Source organism: Theropithecus gelada, chromosome 1 (assembly GCF_003255815.1).
Source record: "Theropithecus gelada isolate Dixy chromosome 1, Tgel_1.0, whole genome shotgun sequence".
In the NCBI taxonomy this organism is placed as follows: domain Eukaryota; kingdom Metazoa; phylum Chordata; class Mammalia; order Primates; family Cercopithecidae; genus Theropithecus; species Theropithecus gelada.
The window spans coordinates 140,552,935-140,574,537 of NC_037668.1; the positions used below are offsets into that span (position 1 = coordinate 140,552,935).

General features: G+C 37.0%; 1 protein-coding gene across 1 annotated transcript in view; it reads right to left on the reverse strand.

Moving 5' to 3' along the window:
• The window catches only part of DNAH14 (dynein axonemal heavy chain 14), a 507,005-nt gene that overhangs the window by 331,829 nt on the left and 153,573 nt on the right, over positions 1–21,603 (reverse strand). Inside the window, exons 24-27 of the mRNA XM_025393377.1 lie at positions 19,993–20,164; positions 8,579–8,683; positions 8,368–8,486; positions 7,074–7,151 (exon numbers count right to left, since the gene is read on the reverse strand). Coding sequence (XP_025249162.1) covers positions 7,074–7,151; positions 8,368–8,486; positions 8,579–8,683; positions 19,993–20,164 — 474 coding nt within the window. The remainder of the gene's footprint in view (positions 1–7,073; positions 7,152–8,367; positions 8,487–8,578; positions 8,684–19,992; positions 20,165–21,603) is intronic.

Here is a 21,603-nt window from a genome sequence, read left to right on the forward strand (position 1 = left end):
AACTTTTTGCTATATTTGTCATGAATCTACTCATCTTATGCATTTCAAAGTAAGCTACAGATACCAGTACACTTCATAACAATTTATTTTCCAAATCGTTGCTTTCTTGGCAATGTAGCCACAAACTAAATACTTATACAGGCATACCTTTTTGTATTGTGCTTTATTTTATTGCACTTTACACATACTGCATTTTTTTTTCAAATTGAAGATTTCTGGCAACCCTGCATTGAGCAAGTCTATCAGTGTCATTTTTCCAATAGTATGTGTTCACTTCATGTCTCTGCATCACATTTTGGTAATTCTCAGAATATTTCCAACCTTTTCATTATTATATCTGTTATGGTGATCTGTGATTAATGATCTTGGATGTTACTATTGTAATTGTTTGGAAGGACCACAAATGATGCCCATATAAGACAGCAAACTTAATCGATAAATGCTCTTTGTGTCTTATCTTCTTCACCAAATAGCCATTCCCCCATCTCTCTCCTTCTTCTTGGGTTTCCCTAATCCCTGAGACGCAATAATATTGAATTTAGGCCAACTAATAACCTTAAAACGGCCTCTAAGTGTTCAAGTAAAAAGAAGTGTCGCACATCCTTCTCTTCTCTTAAAATTAAAAGTTACAGATGATTAAGCTTAATGAGGAAGGCATGCCAAAAGCCAAAACAGGCCGAAAGCTAGACCTCTTCTGTCAAACAGTCAAGTTGTGGATGCAAAGGAAAAAAATTCTTGAAGAAAATTAAAAGTGCTACTCCTGTGAACACACTAATGGTAAGAAAGCAAAACAGCCTTATTGCTGATATGGAGAAAATTTTAGTGGTCTGAATAGAAGATCAAACCAGCCATAATATTTCCTTAAGACAAAGCCTAATCCAGAGCAAGGCTCTAACTCTTTTGAATTCTGTGAAGACTGAGAGACATAAGGAACACTGCAGAAGAAAAGTTTGAAGCTAGCAGAAGTTGGCTCATGAGGTTTACAGAAAGAAGCTGTCTCAGTAACATAAAAGTGCAAAGGTAAGTAGCAAGTGCTGATGTGGAAGCTGCAGTAAGTTATCCAGAAGACCTAGGTTAACATAACTGATGAAAGTGGATACACTGAACAACAGATTTTCAAGGTAGATGAGATAGCCTTCTGTTGGAAGAAGAGGCCATCCAAGACTTTTGTAGTTGGAGAGCAGTCTATACCTGGCTTCAAAGCTTCAAATGACAGGCTGATTCCTTGTTAGAGGCTAATGCAGCCTGTGACTCTAAATTGAAGCCAATGCTCACTTACTGTTTTGAAAATCCTAGGACCCTTAAGAATTATGCTTAATCTACTCTGCCCGTGCTCTATAAATGGAACAACAAGGCCTGTATGACGGCATATCTGTTTTCAGCATGGTTTACTGAATATTTTAAGCCCACTGTTGGGACGTACTTTTCAGAAAAAAAGATTTCTTTCAAAATATTACTGCTCACTAACAACACATCCAGTCGCCCAAGAGTCCTGATGGAGATGTACAAGGAGATTAATGTTGTTTTCGTGCCTGATAACAAAATATCCATTCTGTAGCCCATGGGTCAAGTAGTACTTTTGACTTTCAAGTCATTATTTAAGAAATACATTTCATAAGGCTATAGCTTCCATAGATAGTGATTCCTCTGATGGGTCTAGGCAAAGTAAATAGAAAACCTTCTGGAAAGCATTCACCATCCTAGATGCCATTAAGAACATTCATGATTCATAGAAGAAGGTCAAAATAGCCACATTAGTGGGACTTTGAAAGAAGTTGATTTCCAACTCTCATGGATGACTATAAGGGGTTCAACACTTCAGTGGAAGTAACCGTAGATGTGGTGGAAATAGCAAGAGAACTAGAATTAAAAGTGGAGCCTGAAGATAATGACGGAATTGCTGCAATCTCATGACAAAACTTGAATGGAAGACAAGTTGCCTCTTATGGATAAGCAAAGAAAGTTGTTTCTTGAGACAGAATCTACTCCTAATGAAGTTGCTGTGAACATTATTGAAATGACAAAACTGGATTTAGTATAGTATGTAAACTTAGTTGATAAAGCAGTGGCAGAGTCTGAGAGAACTGACTCCAATTTTGAAAGAATTTCCATTGTGGGTAAAGTGCTAGCAGAAAGCATCACACGCTACAAAGAAATCTTTTGGGAAAGGAAGAGTCAAGCCATGTGGCAAACTTCATTATTATCTAATTTTAAGAAATTGCCACAGTCATCCTAACCTTTAGCAACCACCACCCTGATCAGTCAGCAACCATCAAAATCTAGGTAATACCCTCCAACAGCAAAAAAATTATGACTTGTTGAAGGCTCAGATGATTGTTAGCATTTTTTAGTAACAAAGCATTTTTAATTAAGGCATGCACATTTTTTAGACATAACGTTATTGTACAGTTAACAGACTACAGGAGGCCAGGCATGGTGGCTCACTCCTGTAATCCTAGCACTTTGGGAGGCTGAGGTGGGCAAGTCATCTGAGGTCAGGAGTTCAAGACCAGCCTGGCCACCATTGTAAAACCCCATCTCTACTAAAAATACAAAAATTAGCCAGGCATGGCGGTGCACACCTGTAGTCCCAGCTAATCAGGAGGCTGAGGCAGCAGAATCACTTGAACCTGGGAGGCGGAGGTTGCAGTGAGCTGAGATTGTACCACTGCATTCCAGCCTGGGTGACAGGAAAAAAAAAAAAAAAAAAAAAAAACACAGACTACAGGATAGTGTAAACATAACTTTTATATGCCCTAGGGAAAAAAATTCATGTGACTCACTTTATTGGAATAGCCTCTTTATTACAATGGTCTGAAATTGAACCTGCAATATCTCCAAGGTGTCCCTGTATACATACATCAAGGCAGCATTAACTTACCACAGTAAGTACCACTTGTCCTGGATGAGATAACACCCATTGGGAAAACGTCCGGCAGTTCCAGTCTTCAATCCCTTGACTTAAAAATCTATAAATTAAGCAATTTATTTATGTTATTTATACCTAATCATTGATCGTGGCCATTTAATGACCAAGCATAACAATGTCACAGGGGAGTTTTCCTTTAAGATCTTTGATTTCTTTGTTCTAATGTAGAAATCAGACCAAATAAAGGTAACAGAGCCTTAATTCAAGCATAATCCATATTCCTTAAATACCTTTTTGAGTTTATCTGCACTTTTCTAATAAGACCACTGAGTTTCTGAGATGGTAAAAATGTACACAGAGAGATGACACATATTAGCTCTGAATTACTAGTAGTATTTATGACAAAATCTATATTTGAAATAATTTCTACAAAATGGAATACTTGGCTGAAACTACCAGATGAGTTTTAACAGTAAAGCCCTGTATTTAGTTTTTAAAATTAATTATAATGGACAGAATAGGATTCATGAAAAATATCCAGACAATTTTATTTAAGACAACAGTATATGCACCAACAGTATATAGGTTTCAATGTTGTCATTTTTTTCCATGTGGAGTTTTAAGTTTCCTTATAGTCAAATCGGTCAATGATATATATATTTTTAAATCATTGACACTATATCTCTTAGAAATTCTCAACACTAAATTTCATTTTATTTTCTTCTAATTTGGCTTTCTTTTTTATGTATCACTCTCAAATTCATTTAGAATATATATGAATATTTGAAATGAGGTACTGAACCTTTTAATTTTTGTTATGCTTGCAAATGCTATTTTTGTTTTCTTATTTATCATTACTGATGAGGAGAAATATGTCTATAACAACTTTTTATACATTTCAAAGCAGTATCAGTGGGAAATGTCTCTTCCATCAATTACAAATGATTTTTTATTTTATTTAATACCTTTGGCACTTAATTTTATTTTTAAACACTTTTTGTTGGCAGTTCCATGAAAAATCCTTATGACTTTTATTCATAACTTTTTTTGTCACATTGTTATACATATCTCAAACAACATATAGTTACATTTCTGTTTTGACAAAATATTTTAATGAAGATCTTACTGCACACTTGCACTGATATAAGTATATGGAATATTTAAAATGTGCTGACCTAGAGGCACAGTACAGTGTCACAAGTAGTTTGTGACCTCGAGGAGAACTGGGAAGGAACTTCATGCACTGAAAGGCAAGTTACTCACAGACTAGGTCCTTCCACATGCCCTGCTTGTCATCTGCAACCACAGCATATAGGTTGTTGTAGTCAGAAACTAGTATTTGCTTTTAGAAGAGGGACACACCAGTACAAATATGAAAAGATAACTAAGAATGACCAGATATTTTAGAAAAACTAGTACCATCAAAAAGAACACAAGTCCCTAGCCCCAAACTAAAGTAAAGCAGTACTAACTTTAAAATAAAAGGAGAGGGAAGAAAACTTTAAAATAATTACTTCATCAATTCTAAGACAGAAATTTTTTTCTACATTTTAATCTTTATGAAATCAGAAAACATCTTACAGTTAATGTCTGACAATCACTCAGCCAGGTGAGAACTATGACTTAGGAGTATAAAAATCTTCTATTGATGTTTTCTGGTAAGATAAAGTACTGCCAGTGATCTGTTACATTTGATGAATGTACCTGTACATTCTCTTTAGAAAAAAAATATTTATTTATTATTTATTTATTTATTTGAGATGGAGTCTTGCTCTGTCACCCAGGCTGGAGTGCAGTGGCACAATCTCAGCTCACTGCAACCTCCGCCTCCTGGGTTTAAGGGATTCTCCTGCCTCAGCCCCCTAAGTAGCTGGGACTACAGGTGTCCATCACCGTGCCAGGCTAAATTTTGTATTTTTAGTAGAGACAGGGTTTCACCATGTTGGCCAGACTCATCTCAAACTCCTGACCTCAGGGGATCCACCCACCTCGGCCTCCCAAAGAAAGAGGTAAATTCTATCACTTGTGACAACATAGATAACCCTGGAGGACATTATGCATGCTAAGTGAAATAAGCCAGGCCAAGAAAGACGAATATTGTATGATCTCATTTACATTTAAATCTAAAAAACATTCTCTATTCACAGAAGTAGAGAGTAGAATGGTGTTAATCAGAGGGTTAAAGTGGGGAGGGGTGAAGAAAGGGGAGAAATTAGTCTAAGGATACAAAGTTTCAGTTAGACTAGGAATAAATTTTAGTGATCTACTGCACAGCAGGTCACTATAGTTAATAATAATGTATTGTATGTTTTGCAATAGCTAAAAGTAAACTTGAAATGTTTTCATCACAGAAAATAAGGATGTGAGGTGATGAGTATATTAATTAGCTTGAATCAATCATTTTACATTGTATATATGTATCAAAACAACATGTATCAAAACAGCACAATGTATGCCATAATAGATACAATTGTTATTTCTCAATTACAAATTAAAAGTACATTAAATCTCTTTAAAACTCCGCAAACTACGAATAGAATGAAATATCTTTAGTTTGATGAGGTGTATATTCCAGAAACCTATGCATTATGGTCAAACACTAGAAGCTTTTCCAATAAATTAAGAAAAAAAAAAAGGAATATGTCAGTTGTACTTTTCAATGTTAAATAAAATTTGCATCTAAAACAACATGAAAAATGGCATTTTAAAAAGAATTGCAAAGGAAGAGATAGGACTATCATTATCAGGAAATGATGTAATTGTCTAACCAGAAAAATCCCAGGACAATTGAAAAACTGCTTGTCTTTTTTACTTAAATGCCTAGATTCATTTTTTCAGGGTTTCTTGCCTACAGAAGTCTCTCTTTACATACAAGATAACTCTGGTTGTTATCACATCACCCCAGGGATAAGTTTGAAACTGCATTTGCAAAAATTGTAACTTAGGAAATTATGACAGTGAAAGGGATCAGACGCAACTAACTTCATCTTGCTTCTAACCCTTAAACTGTCCTTGTTCATTCCTGGGTGTAGGCCGAACCAATCTTGGGAAGGAATTTAGTTGACAATTTGACTCAAACAAAACCGGCAATAGCCCTTTCCTGAAGACTCCTGTCTTGCCTAGGGACCAGTCTGCCTTCGTAGGACTAACAAATTATTTACAAGATTAGAAATTATGGTTTAGGGGTCATGCAGCCTCGTGCTGCAAGAGTCTGAACCTCCCAAAATTGTTCCCGAGAATAATATCACTATTGTAAAACCTAAGATCAGTGCTTGAGATATTTTGCAGACCTTGCACTTGATGGATCAGCTGACACTACCCAGTCCAGTAATCTGGCTCAACCAGTTCTGGGCTCCCATCCAGGAACAGAAGACAGCAAGAAAAGCTCACTTTGACCCCCCTAGGACTCCATCTTCAACCTGACCAATCAGCACTCCCCACTTCCGGAGCCCCTACCTGCCAAATTATCCTTAAAAACTCTGATCCCCGAATTCTCTGGAAGACTGATTTGATTAATAATAAGACTCCGGTCTCCTACACAGCTGGCTCTGTGAATTACTCTTTCTCCATTGCAATTCCCCTGTCTTGATAAATTGGCTCCATCCAGGCAGCAAGCAAGGTGAACCCACTGGGTGGTTACAAGAGTTGAGGAAAAGGAGAGCCAGAATGGTTATTTATGTAAGTAAATAATAATCTTCTCTGCTCTAGAAACCTTGTATTGGCCTTCAGAATAATATTAACAACTATAGATATGAAAACCTAAAAGTCAATAGCCTTTCTACAACCAACAATGAATAATTAGAAATACAATATAACAGTTCTAGTCAAGTTAGTTTTAAAAGTTCACACTCTGAGGTTTCTTCCTTCATTCTAAACAGATGCAATGATTGACTTAAATATGAAAAGGAGAATGTTAGAAAGACTAAACCAAGTAAACAATCCTAGGAAGTAAAAGTAGAACCAAAACGCAAAGTGGAGAGGTGTGCTGAAATGGGAGCCCTACTGAGCAGAGTTCAGATCCTGAACAGTTTCCTGATACAGCTGAATCACAATGTACACAACAGCCATCTGAAGGATGTCCATGTAAACACTCTCAAACTGACAGTTACACTGTAAAAGCGATTATTTTCCATTTAGTCATCATGTGCCATCATCATTATATAGATATATATAATATATAATTTTAGGATTTGAAAATTGTACTTACTTTTTTAGCACATCGAACATGCTTTTTTCTACATTTACCAGCCACTGTTCTACAGCGCTTCTTACACGAATTTTCCTAAAATTAGTTTCAAAAGTAATATCATGAAGAATTATTTTTTAATTCATGTTTCAGTCCTTTGGCAAGCCTGTAGACTAAATTTTCTATATGCTTTAATAATATTCATGGGCCAAAGGACTACTACTGCCTTTTGGTTTTTCTAGATCTTAATTTAGAAAACTATGTAGAAAACATATGAACATGCTTTAGGAAATTCTGATATCAAAATCATGAATTTACACAATAAATAAGTTTCATGTAAAAGGGTATTTACAAGATAAACAAACTGTGTTATAAACATTTTTGGATTCCTCACTGGAATTTTGTTTTGTTTTGTTTTGTTTTTTTGAGAGAGAGAGTCTTGTTCTGTCGCCCAGGCTGGAGTGCAATGGTGCCATCTTGGGTCACTGTAACCTCCGCCTCCTGGGTTCAAATGATTCTCCTGCCTCAGCCCCCCAAGTAGCTGGGATTACAGGCTCCTGCCACCATGCTCAGCTAATTTTTGTATTTTTAGTAGAGATGGGGTTTCACCATGTTAGTCAGGCTGGTCTCAAATTCCTGACCTCAGGTAATTCACCTGCCTCAGCCTCCCAAAGTGTTGGGATTACAGGCGTGAGCCACCGCACCCGGCCTTCCTCACTGGATCTTTTAAACAGCAGGGTCGGAATAGGGATTTTGGTAGATAAGAAGGGTTGGGCACAGCATTTTTTAAAAAAATCAACTTACATCAGGACCACTTGCCAAAGGTTAGAGAGCCCTTGCTCGGGCTGGCAAATTGAATTAGTGTAATGGAAGGACCTAGTTTGTCTTTATTGCCTGGGAGCAGACCATAATGAAACCAGAGATCAGCAGAAGCAGTAGTGGGAGTTGCATCAACAACTCCAAATAGCAAATTTTCTTCTTATCTATATTCATATAATAAAACCAAAAAGGGGGAAAGCACTAAAAAGAGAGTAGGAAACTTAAGGCAGAATTTAATGACAGAATCAAACATAAGCACAAATTAGAATGCACCCGGGAGTTTGAAGACTACTTTCTCAACCTTTAATTAGAGCAAAGGTGAGATTATGTATTGTAAGGAATATGGAAAGGCAAAAGTATATATACATAAGGATATAATCTTTGAAGAAATAGTTTGCTTAGCGCACTTTTATAATATATCAAAAATTTCAAAGCAGAGATTTTAAATAATGAGGTTGTATAGCATCTAAACAGTTTGTAACATTTATCATACTTTGGCAGCACGAGACCTTCCCCTTCAGCAGATATTAGCATTTTTACAGCAGGAGGGCCAATGTCTTGTTTCCATATCAATAATTGTTTTACATTTCCAAAACATTTCACAAGATGAGGCTGTGAACCAGAAACAAATGTCAGTAATATTATTGAATTGTGATCTGAATATCGCTAATATAATATTGCTGAGCAGAGAAATATGTTATTACCTGTACAGACTCAGGATTTCTGCTATCAGCTAGAATATCAAGAAGTTCAGCATTGCTAAGAAAGTAAAATCTTGGGAAAATTAATCTTTTAACTTCAAGGTAATCCTGTCCAGAATCAAAAGAAATGCAATTCAGAATATATATTTAATCATGATATGAATTACATCCTCATTTTGACCTACACTTATAAACGAAAGTCACAATATTAATTATAGTATATATGGTAGTATCAGTCAAAATAACATTCCATGCTTAACGAAAGTGATACTTAAATTGCTAAAAAAAAAAAAAAAAAAAAGTTTAATAAAGCTAAACTAAAACAAATGAAGCTACAACCCAAATAAACAAGAAAACCCCACTGTTAGACACACATATACCATTTTATTCTTGATCAATAATAAAGTATTGTATTTTGGTTTTATCAACATTGCTTTCCCATACTTCCGACTTTCTGCTCTTATTTCCCTATAGGTGGAGTTATCACTTTATAGACTAAGTTACCATATCACAGATTACATTCACTGTACAGAGAATTTCTACATTTCTCACTCCTTTCTACAACTCAGAGACATTAACACCAGTCTCAATCCTTCCCTTCTTTTCAGAGGAAGAGATACCCATTAACTTATGCCAGACTAAGATACTCTTGATTTATTTATTACTCTCTTGTAACTTCAATCTCTCCCTTGCAATAGGCCTCCCCCTAAATTTCTCTCATTATAACAATATAAGAAACCCTCCATCTCCTTTTGTTCTCCTATAGCTACTGTCTACTTGCTTGTCTTCTCTCCACGAAGTTCTTGAAAAGAACTTGTGAAGTCAGATTGTTTGTATCTCTCAGTCATCTTGTGTTCTGCCACCTGGCCCTGACTATTACCAAATTTACTGGGAGCTTTTCAGTCCTTGTGTTACGTGGTATTTCCATAGCATTTGATTCTGTTGACTCTGTCCTTCATTTTGACTTCTGAAATTTCACTCTCTTTCACCCCTCAGCTACATCTTATTATTTTCCATCAAAAGTCCCTCTTTGACCCATACATCTTAATGCTGACATCTGTTGAGTTCCAACCCCATCACTTTTCCTACTCATTATGCTCTTCTTGAGCTATTTGATACAGACATACTTGCTCTTCAGCTCAGATTACTTCTCTCTGCCCTGGATCTACATACCCAATTGCTAATTGAAGATGTTCACTTGAATGTCCCATAAGTATTAGATTTTCAATATGAACCAAACATATCTAGGCATAACCCGGGACCTCTTTCTTTTATTCTCTACTTCCTATCTGATGCTCCAAGCTCTACCTTCTTTCATCTTCCTCATGGCCTTACTTTAGCCTCCAGTATTTCTAGTCTTTTAACTGATTTTTAAACATCTATTCTCATTGTCCCCAATCCACTCTATGCTTCTTTCCAGAGAGATATTTCTGATTTAATTATTTCACTCTCTTATTTAAAATTCTTCAGTGGCTATCATAAAAGTAAAAACTCATTGTGATATTCAAGGCCCTTCACCCTCTGTCCTCTGCTTGACTGGAGAATCTCATCTTTCACCACTTTCCCATTTGCAACCTGTTTTATCTGTACCATTCTGCTTACAAATCCAGAATGTGCCATACCCGCTCATGGCTCCATGTCTTTGTACTTTTTACCTTTGCCTAAAATACTCTTCCCAGCTACCCATCCTCCTCTAATCTAACTCTTTTACCTATCTAACACCTACATTTCTTTCAAGACCAAGGCCAGTTATCATTGCTCCCAGGCTGGGTTAATTTGTACTCTTTGATATGGCCATACCATCCAACCCATCATAGCATACATCACATTGTAATATCTCCTTACTTTTTTTGTCTCCTAAAATAGATTTTGAGTTCTGTAATAGTAGGGAATACTTCTTTCATCTTTGTAGTACCAGCACATAGCAGCAGTGCCTGATACAAAATGGTGCTCAATACATGAATAAATGGAAAGCTATTGGTTTGTAATGATCCTCAGTAATAGTCTAAAGATGTGCTAGAAATATCTGGAAGGCTTATCTCAATGATGATTTGGTAAACCGGCTTTTATTAACCAGAATCAATCTGGCTGTAGCCCCTTATGCTTGTTCCAGAGTGCAGATTTCAATAAAAGAGGGCCTATATGGGCAGAAAATTTTGTATAGGCTGTGATTGCCTATAGTTGTTTAAGAGGGCTCATCACAACCACTGTTACTTGTGTTCAGTAAGCAAAACCAATTAATGCCTGAATAAAAATCTTGGCTCATGAAGTAAAGTGAATATGCACACCACAAATCTCAAAAATTAAAATCTAGTATTTTAGGATACATGTCTAGCTTATACTTTAATGTTCTGACAATGTATAAATATATGGAATCAGTAATTTAATTTATAGACTCATAAAAACATTCTGTTTCAACTTTTACAGAATTTATCAACTTAATAGTGCTAATAAAAATAGTTAACCTACACAAGACTCAGTGCTGTGCTGGCTTCAGGTCTGACCCACCACAGTTCCAGCGATGGTGGCCACAGGGGGCTTGTGTCACCCCTCCGCCAGCGCTAGGCAGCTTAGCACACAGAGAGAGACTCCGTTGTTAGGGAAAAAGCAATTATTTTTGCCAGCACTTGTGCTTTAAATGCATCATCTCAGTGAGCACAAAACCCTTCAAGGTAGCACTATCATTATTCTCAACTTAAAGATAAGGAAGGCAAGACGGCTGAATAGACTCCTCCACTGATTGTGCTCCCCACAGATACACCACATTTAACAACTATCTCTATGAAAAAAGCATCTTCATAAAAAGGTGAGCATTCATAGTTCCTGGTTTTAACTTTATATTGCTGAAAGAGACACTTAAGAGAGTAGGAAAAACAGTCTTGAATTGCCGAAGCCACCCTTCCCCCACTCCCTGTGGTGGACATGTAGCAGAGAGAGAGAATGTGTGTGCTTGGGGGAGAGAGAGCACAGTGACTGTTGAATTTTGCATTGAAACTCAGTGCTGCCAACACTGCACATAACTCAGCTGAAGCCCACAGAGGGAACATTCAGACCAGCCCTAGCCAGAGGGTAATCACCCATTCTAGCAGTCAGAACTTGAGTTTTGGTAAGCCTTGCTTCTGTGGGCTAAAGTGCTCTGGGGTTCTAAACAAACTTGAAAGGCAGCAGAGGCCATAAAGACTGCAAGTCCTAGGCAAGTCCTAGTGCCATGTTGGGCTCAGAGCCAGTGGACTAGGGGGACACATGACCTATTGAGACTCCAGCTGAAGCAGCTAAAGGAGAGCTTGCATCACCTCTCCCCCAACCCCAGGCAGCACAGCTCCCAGCTCCAAAAGAGACTCCTTACCTCCACTTTAGGACAGGAGAGGGAAGACTAAAGAGGACTTTTCTTACAACTTGGATACTGGCTCAGCCATAGTAGGATAGGGCACCTGGCAGAGTCATGAGTCCCCCATTCTAGGCCCTAGATCCTGGATGACATTTCTAGACGCACTCTGGGTCAGAAGGGAACCTGCTGCCTTGAACAGAAGGATCCAGTCCTAGCAGGATTCATCACCTGCTAACTAAACAGCTCTTGGGCTCTGAATAATCAGCAACAGTAGCCAGGTGGTACATGCCATGGGCCTTGGGTGAGACTCTGAGAGTCTTGGCTTCACATGTGACCCAACATGTTCCCAGCTGTTTTGGCTAGGAGGGAAGACTTCTGCTTGAGAAAAGCACAGGAAAGAGTAAAGTGGACTTTGCCTTACAGCTTGTACCAGCTCGGCTACAAGCAGGCGCTTGGGGTCTCTGATTTTAGGCCTTGCCTCTTGGATGGCATTTCTGGACCTGCCCTGGGCTAGAATGGAGTCCACTACCCTGAAGGGTGAGTCCAAAGCCTGGCAGCATTTACTATAAGCTATCTAAAGAGTCCTTGGGCTTAACTGAACATCAGCTGTACCTTGCAGTACTCCCTATGGACCTGTGGTGGTGACGGCCATGGAGAAAGACTCCTCTGCCTGTGGAAAGGGAAAGGAACAGTGGGAAGGACTGTGTCTTGTGGTTTGAGTGCCAGCTCAGGTGTAGTAGAATAGAGAAGTATATTTCTAAGGTTTCTGACTATAGGTACTGGTTCCCAGATGGCATCTCTGGACCGCCCAGGGCCCAGGGGGAACTCATTACTCTTAAGGGAACAACACAAGCTTGGCTGGCTTCACCACCTGCTGATTATAGAGCTCTAGGGCCTTGAGCAAACATAGGCAGTAGCCAAGCAGTGATTACAGTGGGCCTTGCATAAGACTAAGTGCAGTGCTGGCTTCAGGTCTGACCCACCACAGCTCCAGTGATGGTGGCCACGTGCATGCCTGTGTCACCCCTCCGGCAGTTCTAGGCAGCTCAGCACACAGAGAGTGACTCCATTGTTTGGGAAAAAGTAAGGGAAGAGAATAAGAATCTCTGCTTGGTAATCCGGAGAATTCTTCTGAATCTTATCCAAGACCACCAAGGTGGCGCCTCTATATGTCTGCAAGAATCACAGCATTACTGAGCTTTGGGTACCCCCTAATGAAAATACAGCTGCAGTGAGCAATAACATAGAAAGTAACAACCAAGTTTCTTAAAATACCTGGAAGGCCTGCCCAAGAACGGTAAGTTCAAACAAGCCCAGACTGTAAAACTACGATAAATACATAACTCTTCAATGCCAACACCGACAAAGCCGCAAGACCACCCAGGAAAACAAAATCTTACCAAATAAACTAAATAAGGCTCCAGGGACCAACCCCAAAGTGACAGAGATATGTGACTTTTCAGGTAGAGAATTCAAAATACCTGTGTTAAGGAAACTCAAAGAAATTAAAGATAACAAAGAAAAGGAATTCAGAATCCTTCCAGATAAATTTAACAAAGAAGTTGATATAACTGAAAAGAATAAAGCAGAAATTCTGGATTTGAAAAATGCAACTGACATACTGGAGACTGCATCAGAGTCTCTTAGCAGCAGAAATGATCAAGCAGAAGAGAATTAGTGAGCTTGAAGACAGGCTATTTGAAAAATACAGATGAGGCATCAGAAAAAAAAAATAAAAAAGAATAAAGCAGGCCTACAAGATCTAGAAAATAGCAGCTAGAAAAATAAAACATAGCCTAAAAATAGGAAAGCTAACAGTTACTGGCCTTAAAGAGAAGGTAGAGATGAAGATAGGGGTTGAAATGGATAATAACAGAAAACTTCTCAAACCTAGAGAAAGATATCAGTATTGAAGTACAAGAAGGTTATAGAACACCAAACAGATGTAACCCAAAGAAGAGGCGTTCTTCTCAAGGCATTTGATATTCAAACTTCCAAAATTCAAGGATAAAGAAAGGACCCTAAAAGCAGCAAGAGGAAAGAAACAAATAAAACACAATGGAACTCCAATATATCCGGCAGTAGACTTTTCAGTGGAAACCTTACAGGCCAAGAGAGAGTGGCATGAATTATTTGAACTGCAGACGGAAAAAAAGCTTTTACCCTAGTATAGTATATCTGTCCATAATATCCTTCAAACAGGAAGGGGACATTTTCAAAACAAACAAAAGCTGAGGGATTTCAACAAGATGACACCTGTTATACAAGAAATGTTGAAGAGAGTCCATCAATCAGAAAAACATAAAATATTGTAATGCTGTAATTGTGGTGTGTAAACTACTATATCTTAAGTAGAAAGACTAAAAGACAAAGTAATAAAAAATAACTAGAACAACCTTTCAAGACATAGATCATACAATATGGTATAAATGGAAAGAAACAAAAAGTTAAAAAGGGGGACAAAGTTAAAGTGTAGTGTTTTTATTAGCTTTGTTTTTGCTCATTTGTTTGTTTATGCAATCAGTGTTATGTTGTCACCAATTTAAAATAACAGTGAAATGATATTATTTGCAATCCTCGTGGTAACCTCAAATCCAAAAAGATAAAATGGATACATAAAAAAGAAAAAGCAATAAATTACAAAATGTCACCAAAGAAAATCACCTTCACTAAAAAGAAGACAAGAGGGAAGGAAAGAAGGAAGAGAAGACCACAAAACAACCAGAAAACAAATTTTAAAAATGACAAGCGTAAGTTCTTACCTATCAATGATAACATTGAATGTAAGTGGACCAAACTCTCCAATAGGACATAGAGTGGCAGAATAGATTTTAAAAAAGACTCAATAATCTCCTTCCTATAAGAAACACACTTCACCTATAAAGGCACACATAGACTGAAAAGGGTGGAAAAAGATAGTCCATGCAAATGGAAACCAAAAAAGAGCAATAATAGCTTTATTTATATCACACGAATTAGATTTCATGACAAAACCATAAAAAGACAAAGAAAGTCATTATATAGTGATAAAAGGGTCAATTCAGCAAGAGGATATAACAATTATAAATATAAATGCACCCAACCCTGAAGGGTCCGGATATATAAAGCAAATATTATTCGAGCTAAAGAGAGAGATACACCACATTCCATTAGCTGGAGACTTCAGTACTCTACTTTCAGCATTGGACAGATCATCCAGACAGAAAATCAACAAAGAAACATTGGAATTAATCTGCACAAGAGACCAAATGGACCTAATAGATATTTACAGAACATTTCATCCAATGGTTGCAGGAGGCACATTCTACTCAGTCCATGGATCATTTTCAAGGAATGGTATGTTAAGCCATAAAATAAGTCTTAAAACATTCAAAAACATTGAAATAATACCAAGTATCTTTTCTGGCCACAATGGAATAAAACTAGAATTCAATTACAAGAAGAATTACGGAAATTTTACAAACACATGGAATTTAAACCATATGCTTCTGAATGACTATGTCAGTGTCAATGAAGACATTAAGTAGAAAATTGGAAAATTTATTGAAACAAATAATAACAGAAACACAACATACCAAAACCTATGGGATATACCAAAAGGGGAGTTTATAGATGTGTTTATGTCAAAAAAGTAGAAAAACTTCAAATAACCTAACAACACATCTTAAAGAATTAGAAAAGAGCAAACTAAACTCAAAATTAGTAGAAGAAAATAAATAAAGATCAGAACTGAAATAAATGAAATTAAACTATAGAAAAGATGAATAAAATGAAAAGTTGTTTTTTAAAAAAAAAATAAAGAAAACTGACAAACCTTTAGCCAGACTAAGAAAAAAAAAAGAAAGAAGACCCAAATAAATACAATCAGAGATTAAAAAAAAGGAGACATGACAACCAGTACCACAGAAATTCAAAGGACCACTAGAGACTACTATGAGCGACTATATGCCAACAAATTGGAAGATCTAGGAGGAATGGATAAATTCCTAAACACATACGACCTACCAAGATTGAATCATGAAGAAATATAAAACCTGAACAGACTAATAACAAGTAATGAAATTAAAGCTGTAATAAAAAGTCTCCCAGCAAAGAAAAGCCCAGGACCTGATGCTTCACTGCTGAATTTTGCCAAATATTTAGAGAAGAACTAATACCAATCCTCAAAAAGTCTTCCAAAAATAGAGAAGGGAATACTTCCAAACTCATTCTGTGATGTCAGTATTACCCTGATACTAAAAGCAGACAAAGACACATTAAAAAAGAAAACTACAGGCCCACATCCCTGGTGGAAATTGATGCAAAAATCCTCAACAAAATGCATGCAAACCAAAGTCAACAACACATTTAAAAGGTCATTTATCATGACCAAGTGGGATTCATCCCAGTTATGCAATGATGGTTCAAAATATGCAAATAAATCAGTGTGAAACATCATATCAACAGAATAAAGAACAAAAACCATATGATCATTTCAATTGATGCTGAAAAAGCATTTGATTAAATTCAACATTGAATATACAAGAAACATATCCAACATAATAAAAGCCACATATGACAGACTCACAGCTAGTATCACACTAAATGGGGAGAAAATGAAAGCCTTTTCTCTAAATCTGGAAGGTCATAGAGGACAAGGGTGCCCAGTTTCCCCACTGTTATTCAACGTAATACTGGAAGTCCTAGCTAGAGCAATCAGAAAAAAGAAAGAAACAAAGGGCATCCAAGTTGGAAAAGAAGTCAAACTCTCCTTGTTTGCAGATGATATGATCTTATATTAGGAAAAACCTAAAGACTCCACCAAAAAACTATTAGAACTGATAAACAAGTAAAGTTACAGGATACAAAAATCAACATACAAAAATCAGTACCTTTTCTATATGCCAAGAGTGAATAATTTGAAAAAAAATCAAGAAAGTAATCTCATTTACAATAGCTACACATAAAATTAAGTACCTAGGAATCAACCTAAGAAGTGAAAGATCTCTATAGTAAAAAATATAAAACATTGATGCAAGAAATTGATGAGGACACCAAAAAATGGAAAGATATTCTATATTCATGAATTGCAAGAACCAATATTGTTAAAATGTCCCCACTACTCAAAGCAATGTACAGATTCAATGCACTCCCTATCAGAGTACCAATTACATTCTTCACAGAAATAGAAAAACTATCGTAAAATTTATATTGAGCCACAAAAGACCCAGAATATCCAAAGCTATCCTGGGCAAAAAGAACAAAGCTGGAAGAATCACATTACCTGACTTTAAACTGTATCACAGAACTACAGTAACCAAAATAGCACAGTAGTCACATAAAAAAAGACACACAGACCAGTGGAACAGAATGAGAAATCCAGAAACAAATCCATACGTCTACAGTGAACTCATTTTTGACCAAGGTGCCAAGAACATACATTGGAAAAAGGGCAGTTTCCTCAACAAAAGGTGCAGGAAAAATTGGATATCCATATGCAGAAGAATAAAACTAGACTCCTGTCTTTTGTCATATACAAAAATCAAATTAAAATGGATTTACCACTTAAATCTGAGACCTCAAATTATTAAACTACTAAAAGAAAATGCTGTGGAAATTCTGCAGGATATTAGACTGGGCAAAGATTTCTTGAGTAGTACCTCATGAGCACAGACAACCACAGGAAAAATGGACAAATGGGATCATATCAAGTTAAAAAGCTTTTGCACAACAAAGGAAACAATCAACAAAATAATGAAGAGGCAATCCACAGAATGGGAGAAAATACTTTTAAACTATCCATCTGACAAGGGATTAATAACTATTAATAGAATATACATGGAGTTCAAACAGCTCTATAGGAAAAAAAGTAATAGTAATTTAATAATCTGATTTTAAAATGGGCAAAATATCTGAACAGACATTTCTCAAAAGAAGACATACAAATGCCTACCAGGTTGTATTAGGGTTCTCTAGAGGGAAGGGACTAATCGGATAGAAGTATATATGAAAGGGAGTTTATTAAGGAGTATTGACTAACACAAATCACAAGGTGAAGTCCCACAGTAGGTCGTCTGCAAGCTGAGAAGCAAGAAAGTCAGTTGGAGTCCCAAAACCTCAAAGGTAGGGAAGCCAACAGTGCAGCCTTCAGTCTGTGGCTGAAGGCCTGAGAGCCCCTGGCAAACCACTGGTGTAAGTCCAATAGTCCAAAAGCTGAAGAACTTGGAGTCTGATGTTCAAGGGCAGGAAGCATCCAGCAAGGGAAAAAGATAAAGGCCAGAAGACTCAGCCAGTCTAGTCCTTCCACATTCCTCTCCCTGTTTTTATCCTAGCTGCACTGGCAGCTGATTAGATGGTGTCCACCCAGACTGAGGGTGGGTCTGCCTCTCCCAGTCCACTGACTCAAATGTTAATCTCCTTTGGCAACACCCTCACAGACACACCCAGGAACAATACTTTGCATCCTTTAATACAGTAAAGTTGACACAAAACTAACCATCACACAGGTATACGAAAAAGTGTTTATTATCACTGATCATCAGGGAAATGCAAATCAAAGTGACAATGAGATATCATCTCACTTCAGTTAAAATGGCTTTTATCTAAAAGACAGGCAATAACAAATGTTGGCAAGGATATGGAGAAAAGGGAACCCTTGTACACTGTGGGAATGTAAATTAGTACAACCACTATGGAGAACAGTTTGGAGGTTCCTCAAAAAACCAAAAATAGAGCTACCATAAGATTCAGCAACTCCACTGTTAGGTATATACCCAAAAGGAAGGAAATCAGTATATTGAAGATGTATCTGCACTCTGTGTTTATTGCAGCACTATTCACAATAACCAAAATTTGGAAGCAACCCAAGTGTCTGTCAACAGATGAATGGATAAAGAAAATGTGGTATATATACAAAATGGAGTATTATTCGGCCATAAAAAAGAATGAGATCTTGTCATCTGCAACAACATGGATGGAACTGGAGGTCATTATGTTAAGCAAAAAAAAGCCAGGCACAAAAACACAAACTTCATATGTTCTCATTTATTTGTGGGAACTGAAATTCCCACAAATAAATTTCAAACTGAAATTTGAAGCAACTGAAATCATGGAGACAGACAGTAGAAGGATGATTACCAGAGGATAGGAGGAGTAGTGGAGAGAATGGGAGAGAGAGAAGAAGAAATAGTTAATGGGTACAAAAAACAGAATGAATAAGGTCTAGTATTTGATAGTTGAATGGGGTGACCATACTCAACAATAATTTAATTTTACATTTAAAAATAACTAAAAGATTATCATTGGATTATTTTTAACACAAAGGGTAAGTGCTTGAGGCTATGGATACCCCTTTTACCTTGATGTGATTATTTTATATTGTATGCCTGCATTAAAATATCTCATGTACCCCATAAATATATACACCTACTATGTATCTACAAAAATTAAAAACTAACAATATTTTAAAAAAGTATTAACCTTCTGAAGGAAGTCATGTCTTATATTTAAAAAAAAGATAGGATATCTCTCTTGAAAAATAAAACGTAAGGCCGGGCGCGGTGGCTCACGCCTGTAATCCCAGCACTTTGGGAGGCCGAGACAGGCGGATCACGAGGTCAGGAGATCGAGACCATCTGGGCCAACATGGTGAAACCCTGTCTCTACTAAAAATACAAAAAATTAGCCGGGTGTGGTGGCGGGTGCCTGTAGTTCCAGCTGCTCAGGAGGCTGAGGCAGGAGAATGATGTGAATCTGGCAGGCAGAGCTTGCAGTGAGCCGAGATCGTGCCACTGTACTCCAGCCTGGGCGACAGAGCAAGACTCCGTGTCAAAAATAAATAAATAAATAAATAAAAATAAAAATAAAAGGTAAGGGAACCTGTGCATTCAAAAGTTTGATAATTTGCCAATGGTCATTTAGATTAGTCCATACACTTTTCCTTTTGATAATATTTTTATTAACTCTATAGGTACTAAGAGTTTAAAAAATTGTTGGCAGCTAAAATAAAGAAAATCTGCACTGGAATTAGCTTCTGCAGTAGATTACATTATATAACTTTTACTTTACTTTTGTTAAATGATTCACTGCTTTAGAATTGCTATAGTTTTACCTCAAGGCTTTTCTTTATATGTTCAAGATGTATATTACAATTTTGCAGAATTTCAAGGACTCCTGCAGAAGTGGTTATTTGCAAAGCATTCTGTTTGTTTTGTATTTTTGACATTATTTTTTTCCACATGGAAATCACTTGAGAGAAAAGTTCTGTTTCTGCTGGGAGTTGCCTTTAGAAACAAAATTAGATGTCATTTTATTTTTTTGAAGGCACTATAATTAAAATCTATAATGTAATGCATTGCCTTGGAATACTGTTTGAGTTATAAAACATTTGATGTTAAATTTTATTGATAAATCATCAAAGATAGGTTTTAAGTGCCTATTATGTACAAGTGATGTACATGGTAAGAAATGGATAAATTAGACACAACAACCATCAGTTAACAAGATTATACTTAGTATACAGTGGAAGACAGATATATAGAAATTCTACGTAAGGTAAGTAGAAATAATTTGTGTCCTAAGAAATGTAATAAAACAAAGGGTTACTGACATTCTGGAGCAGAAATGGTATCTGCCAAGAGCTTCTTGGAGAAGACACTATTTAATCCGTGTTTTAAAGGAGTAGAGCTTTGATGTGAATAGAAGACACAGACGGCATTCAGCTTAGAAGCAAGAGTATAGTGGTATGTATAAAAACACTGAAGTTCTATTAATGGTCATCTCATCTTAGAGGATAAGAAAATGTAAGGGCCATGTCAGCCTTGGTATATAAATTTTCCTTTACAGAATATTATCATTATTTTCTCCCTTTGGAAAAGGGAAGCAAAACCCACATGTGAGGTGATAAACCATTAATATATTTAGTTTTGTTTCTGCTGTTATTGGAATTGAATGAGGGAGATATTTTCTACAATTATATAGTTGCATTCTTTCACTTTTTTTCTCTTCACCTATATTTCCTACCCCTCTCCCACCCTAGCCTCAACCTGATTCAAACTCCTCTTGGCTCTGAAGTTGAAGAGGGGAGGAATTTAGAGGGACTTTTTTTTCTTAACTCAGCTAGTGTTACTTTGAATCCTGTTTTGCCTCTTGCATGCCCTCTGTCATGGCAGATATCCATAAGCTACATTGCTGGAGATTTCAGAGCACCCCAACAGGAACCTCTATATCGCAACCTCTTGGCGCTTGCCAGCTGACCTCTTACAACCATTCCTCAAGCTCCTGCTCTAAGTAATACACTTCTGGGACTCCCTTGTTCTGCCATTTTGGGGTGGAGATCTTCCAAGGTGGCTCTAGCTTGGAAACTCCTGCTATGTCTGTCAGGATTTCTCAGTTTCTGCACTGTTGACATTTTGGACTACATAATTCTTTGTTTGGTGTGGGGGGTTGGGGGTAGGGAGAGGTTCTGGTGTATTGTAGAATGTTCAACAATATCCTGACCTATACCCATGAGATGCCAGTAGTATCCCCTCACTTGTGACAAGTAAAAATGTTTCCAGACTGTGAAATGTCCCCCAGAGGTCAAAAAATCACCTCTGGTTGAAAACCACTGGTCTAAGATAACCATGTATTCTTGTACTTCTTCCTTGCCCTGTTATTAAAGGCTGCTTTAAAATTCTCCAGAGAAGAGGCAAGCGCTAGTTTCTAATGTCCCTACACTCTA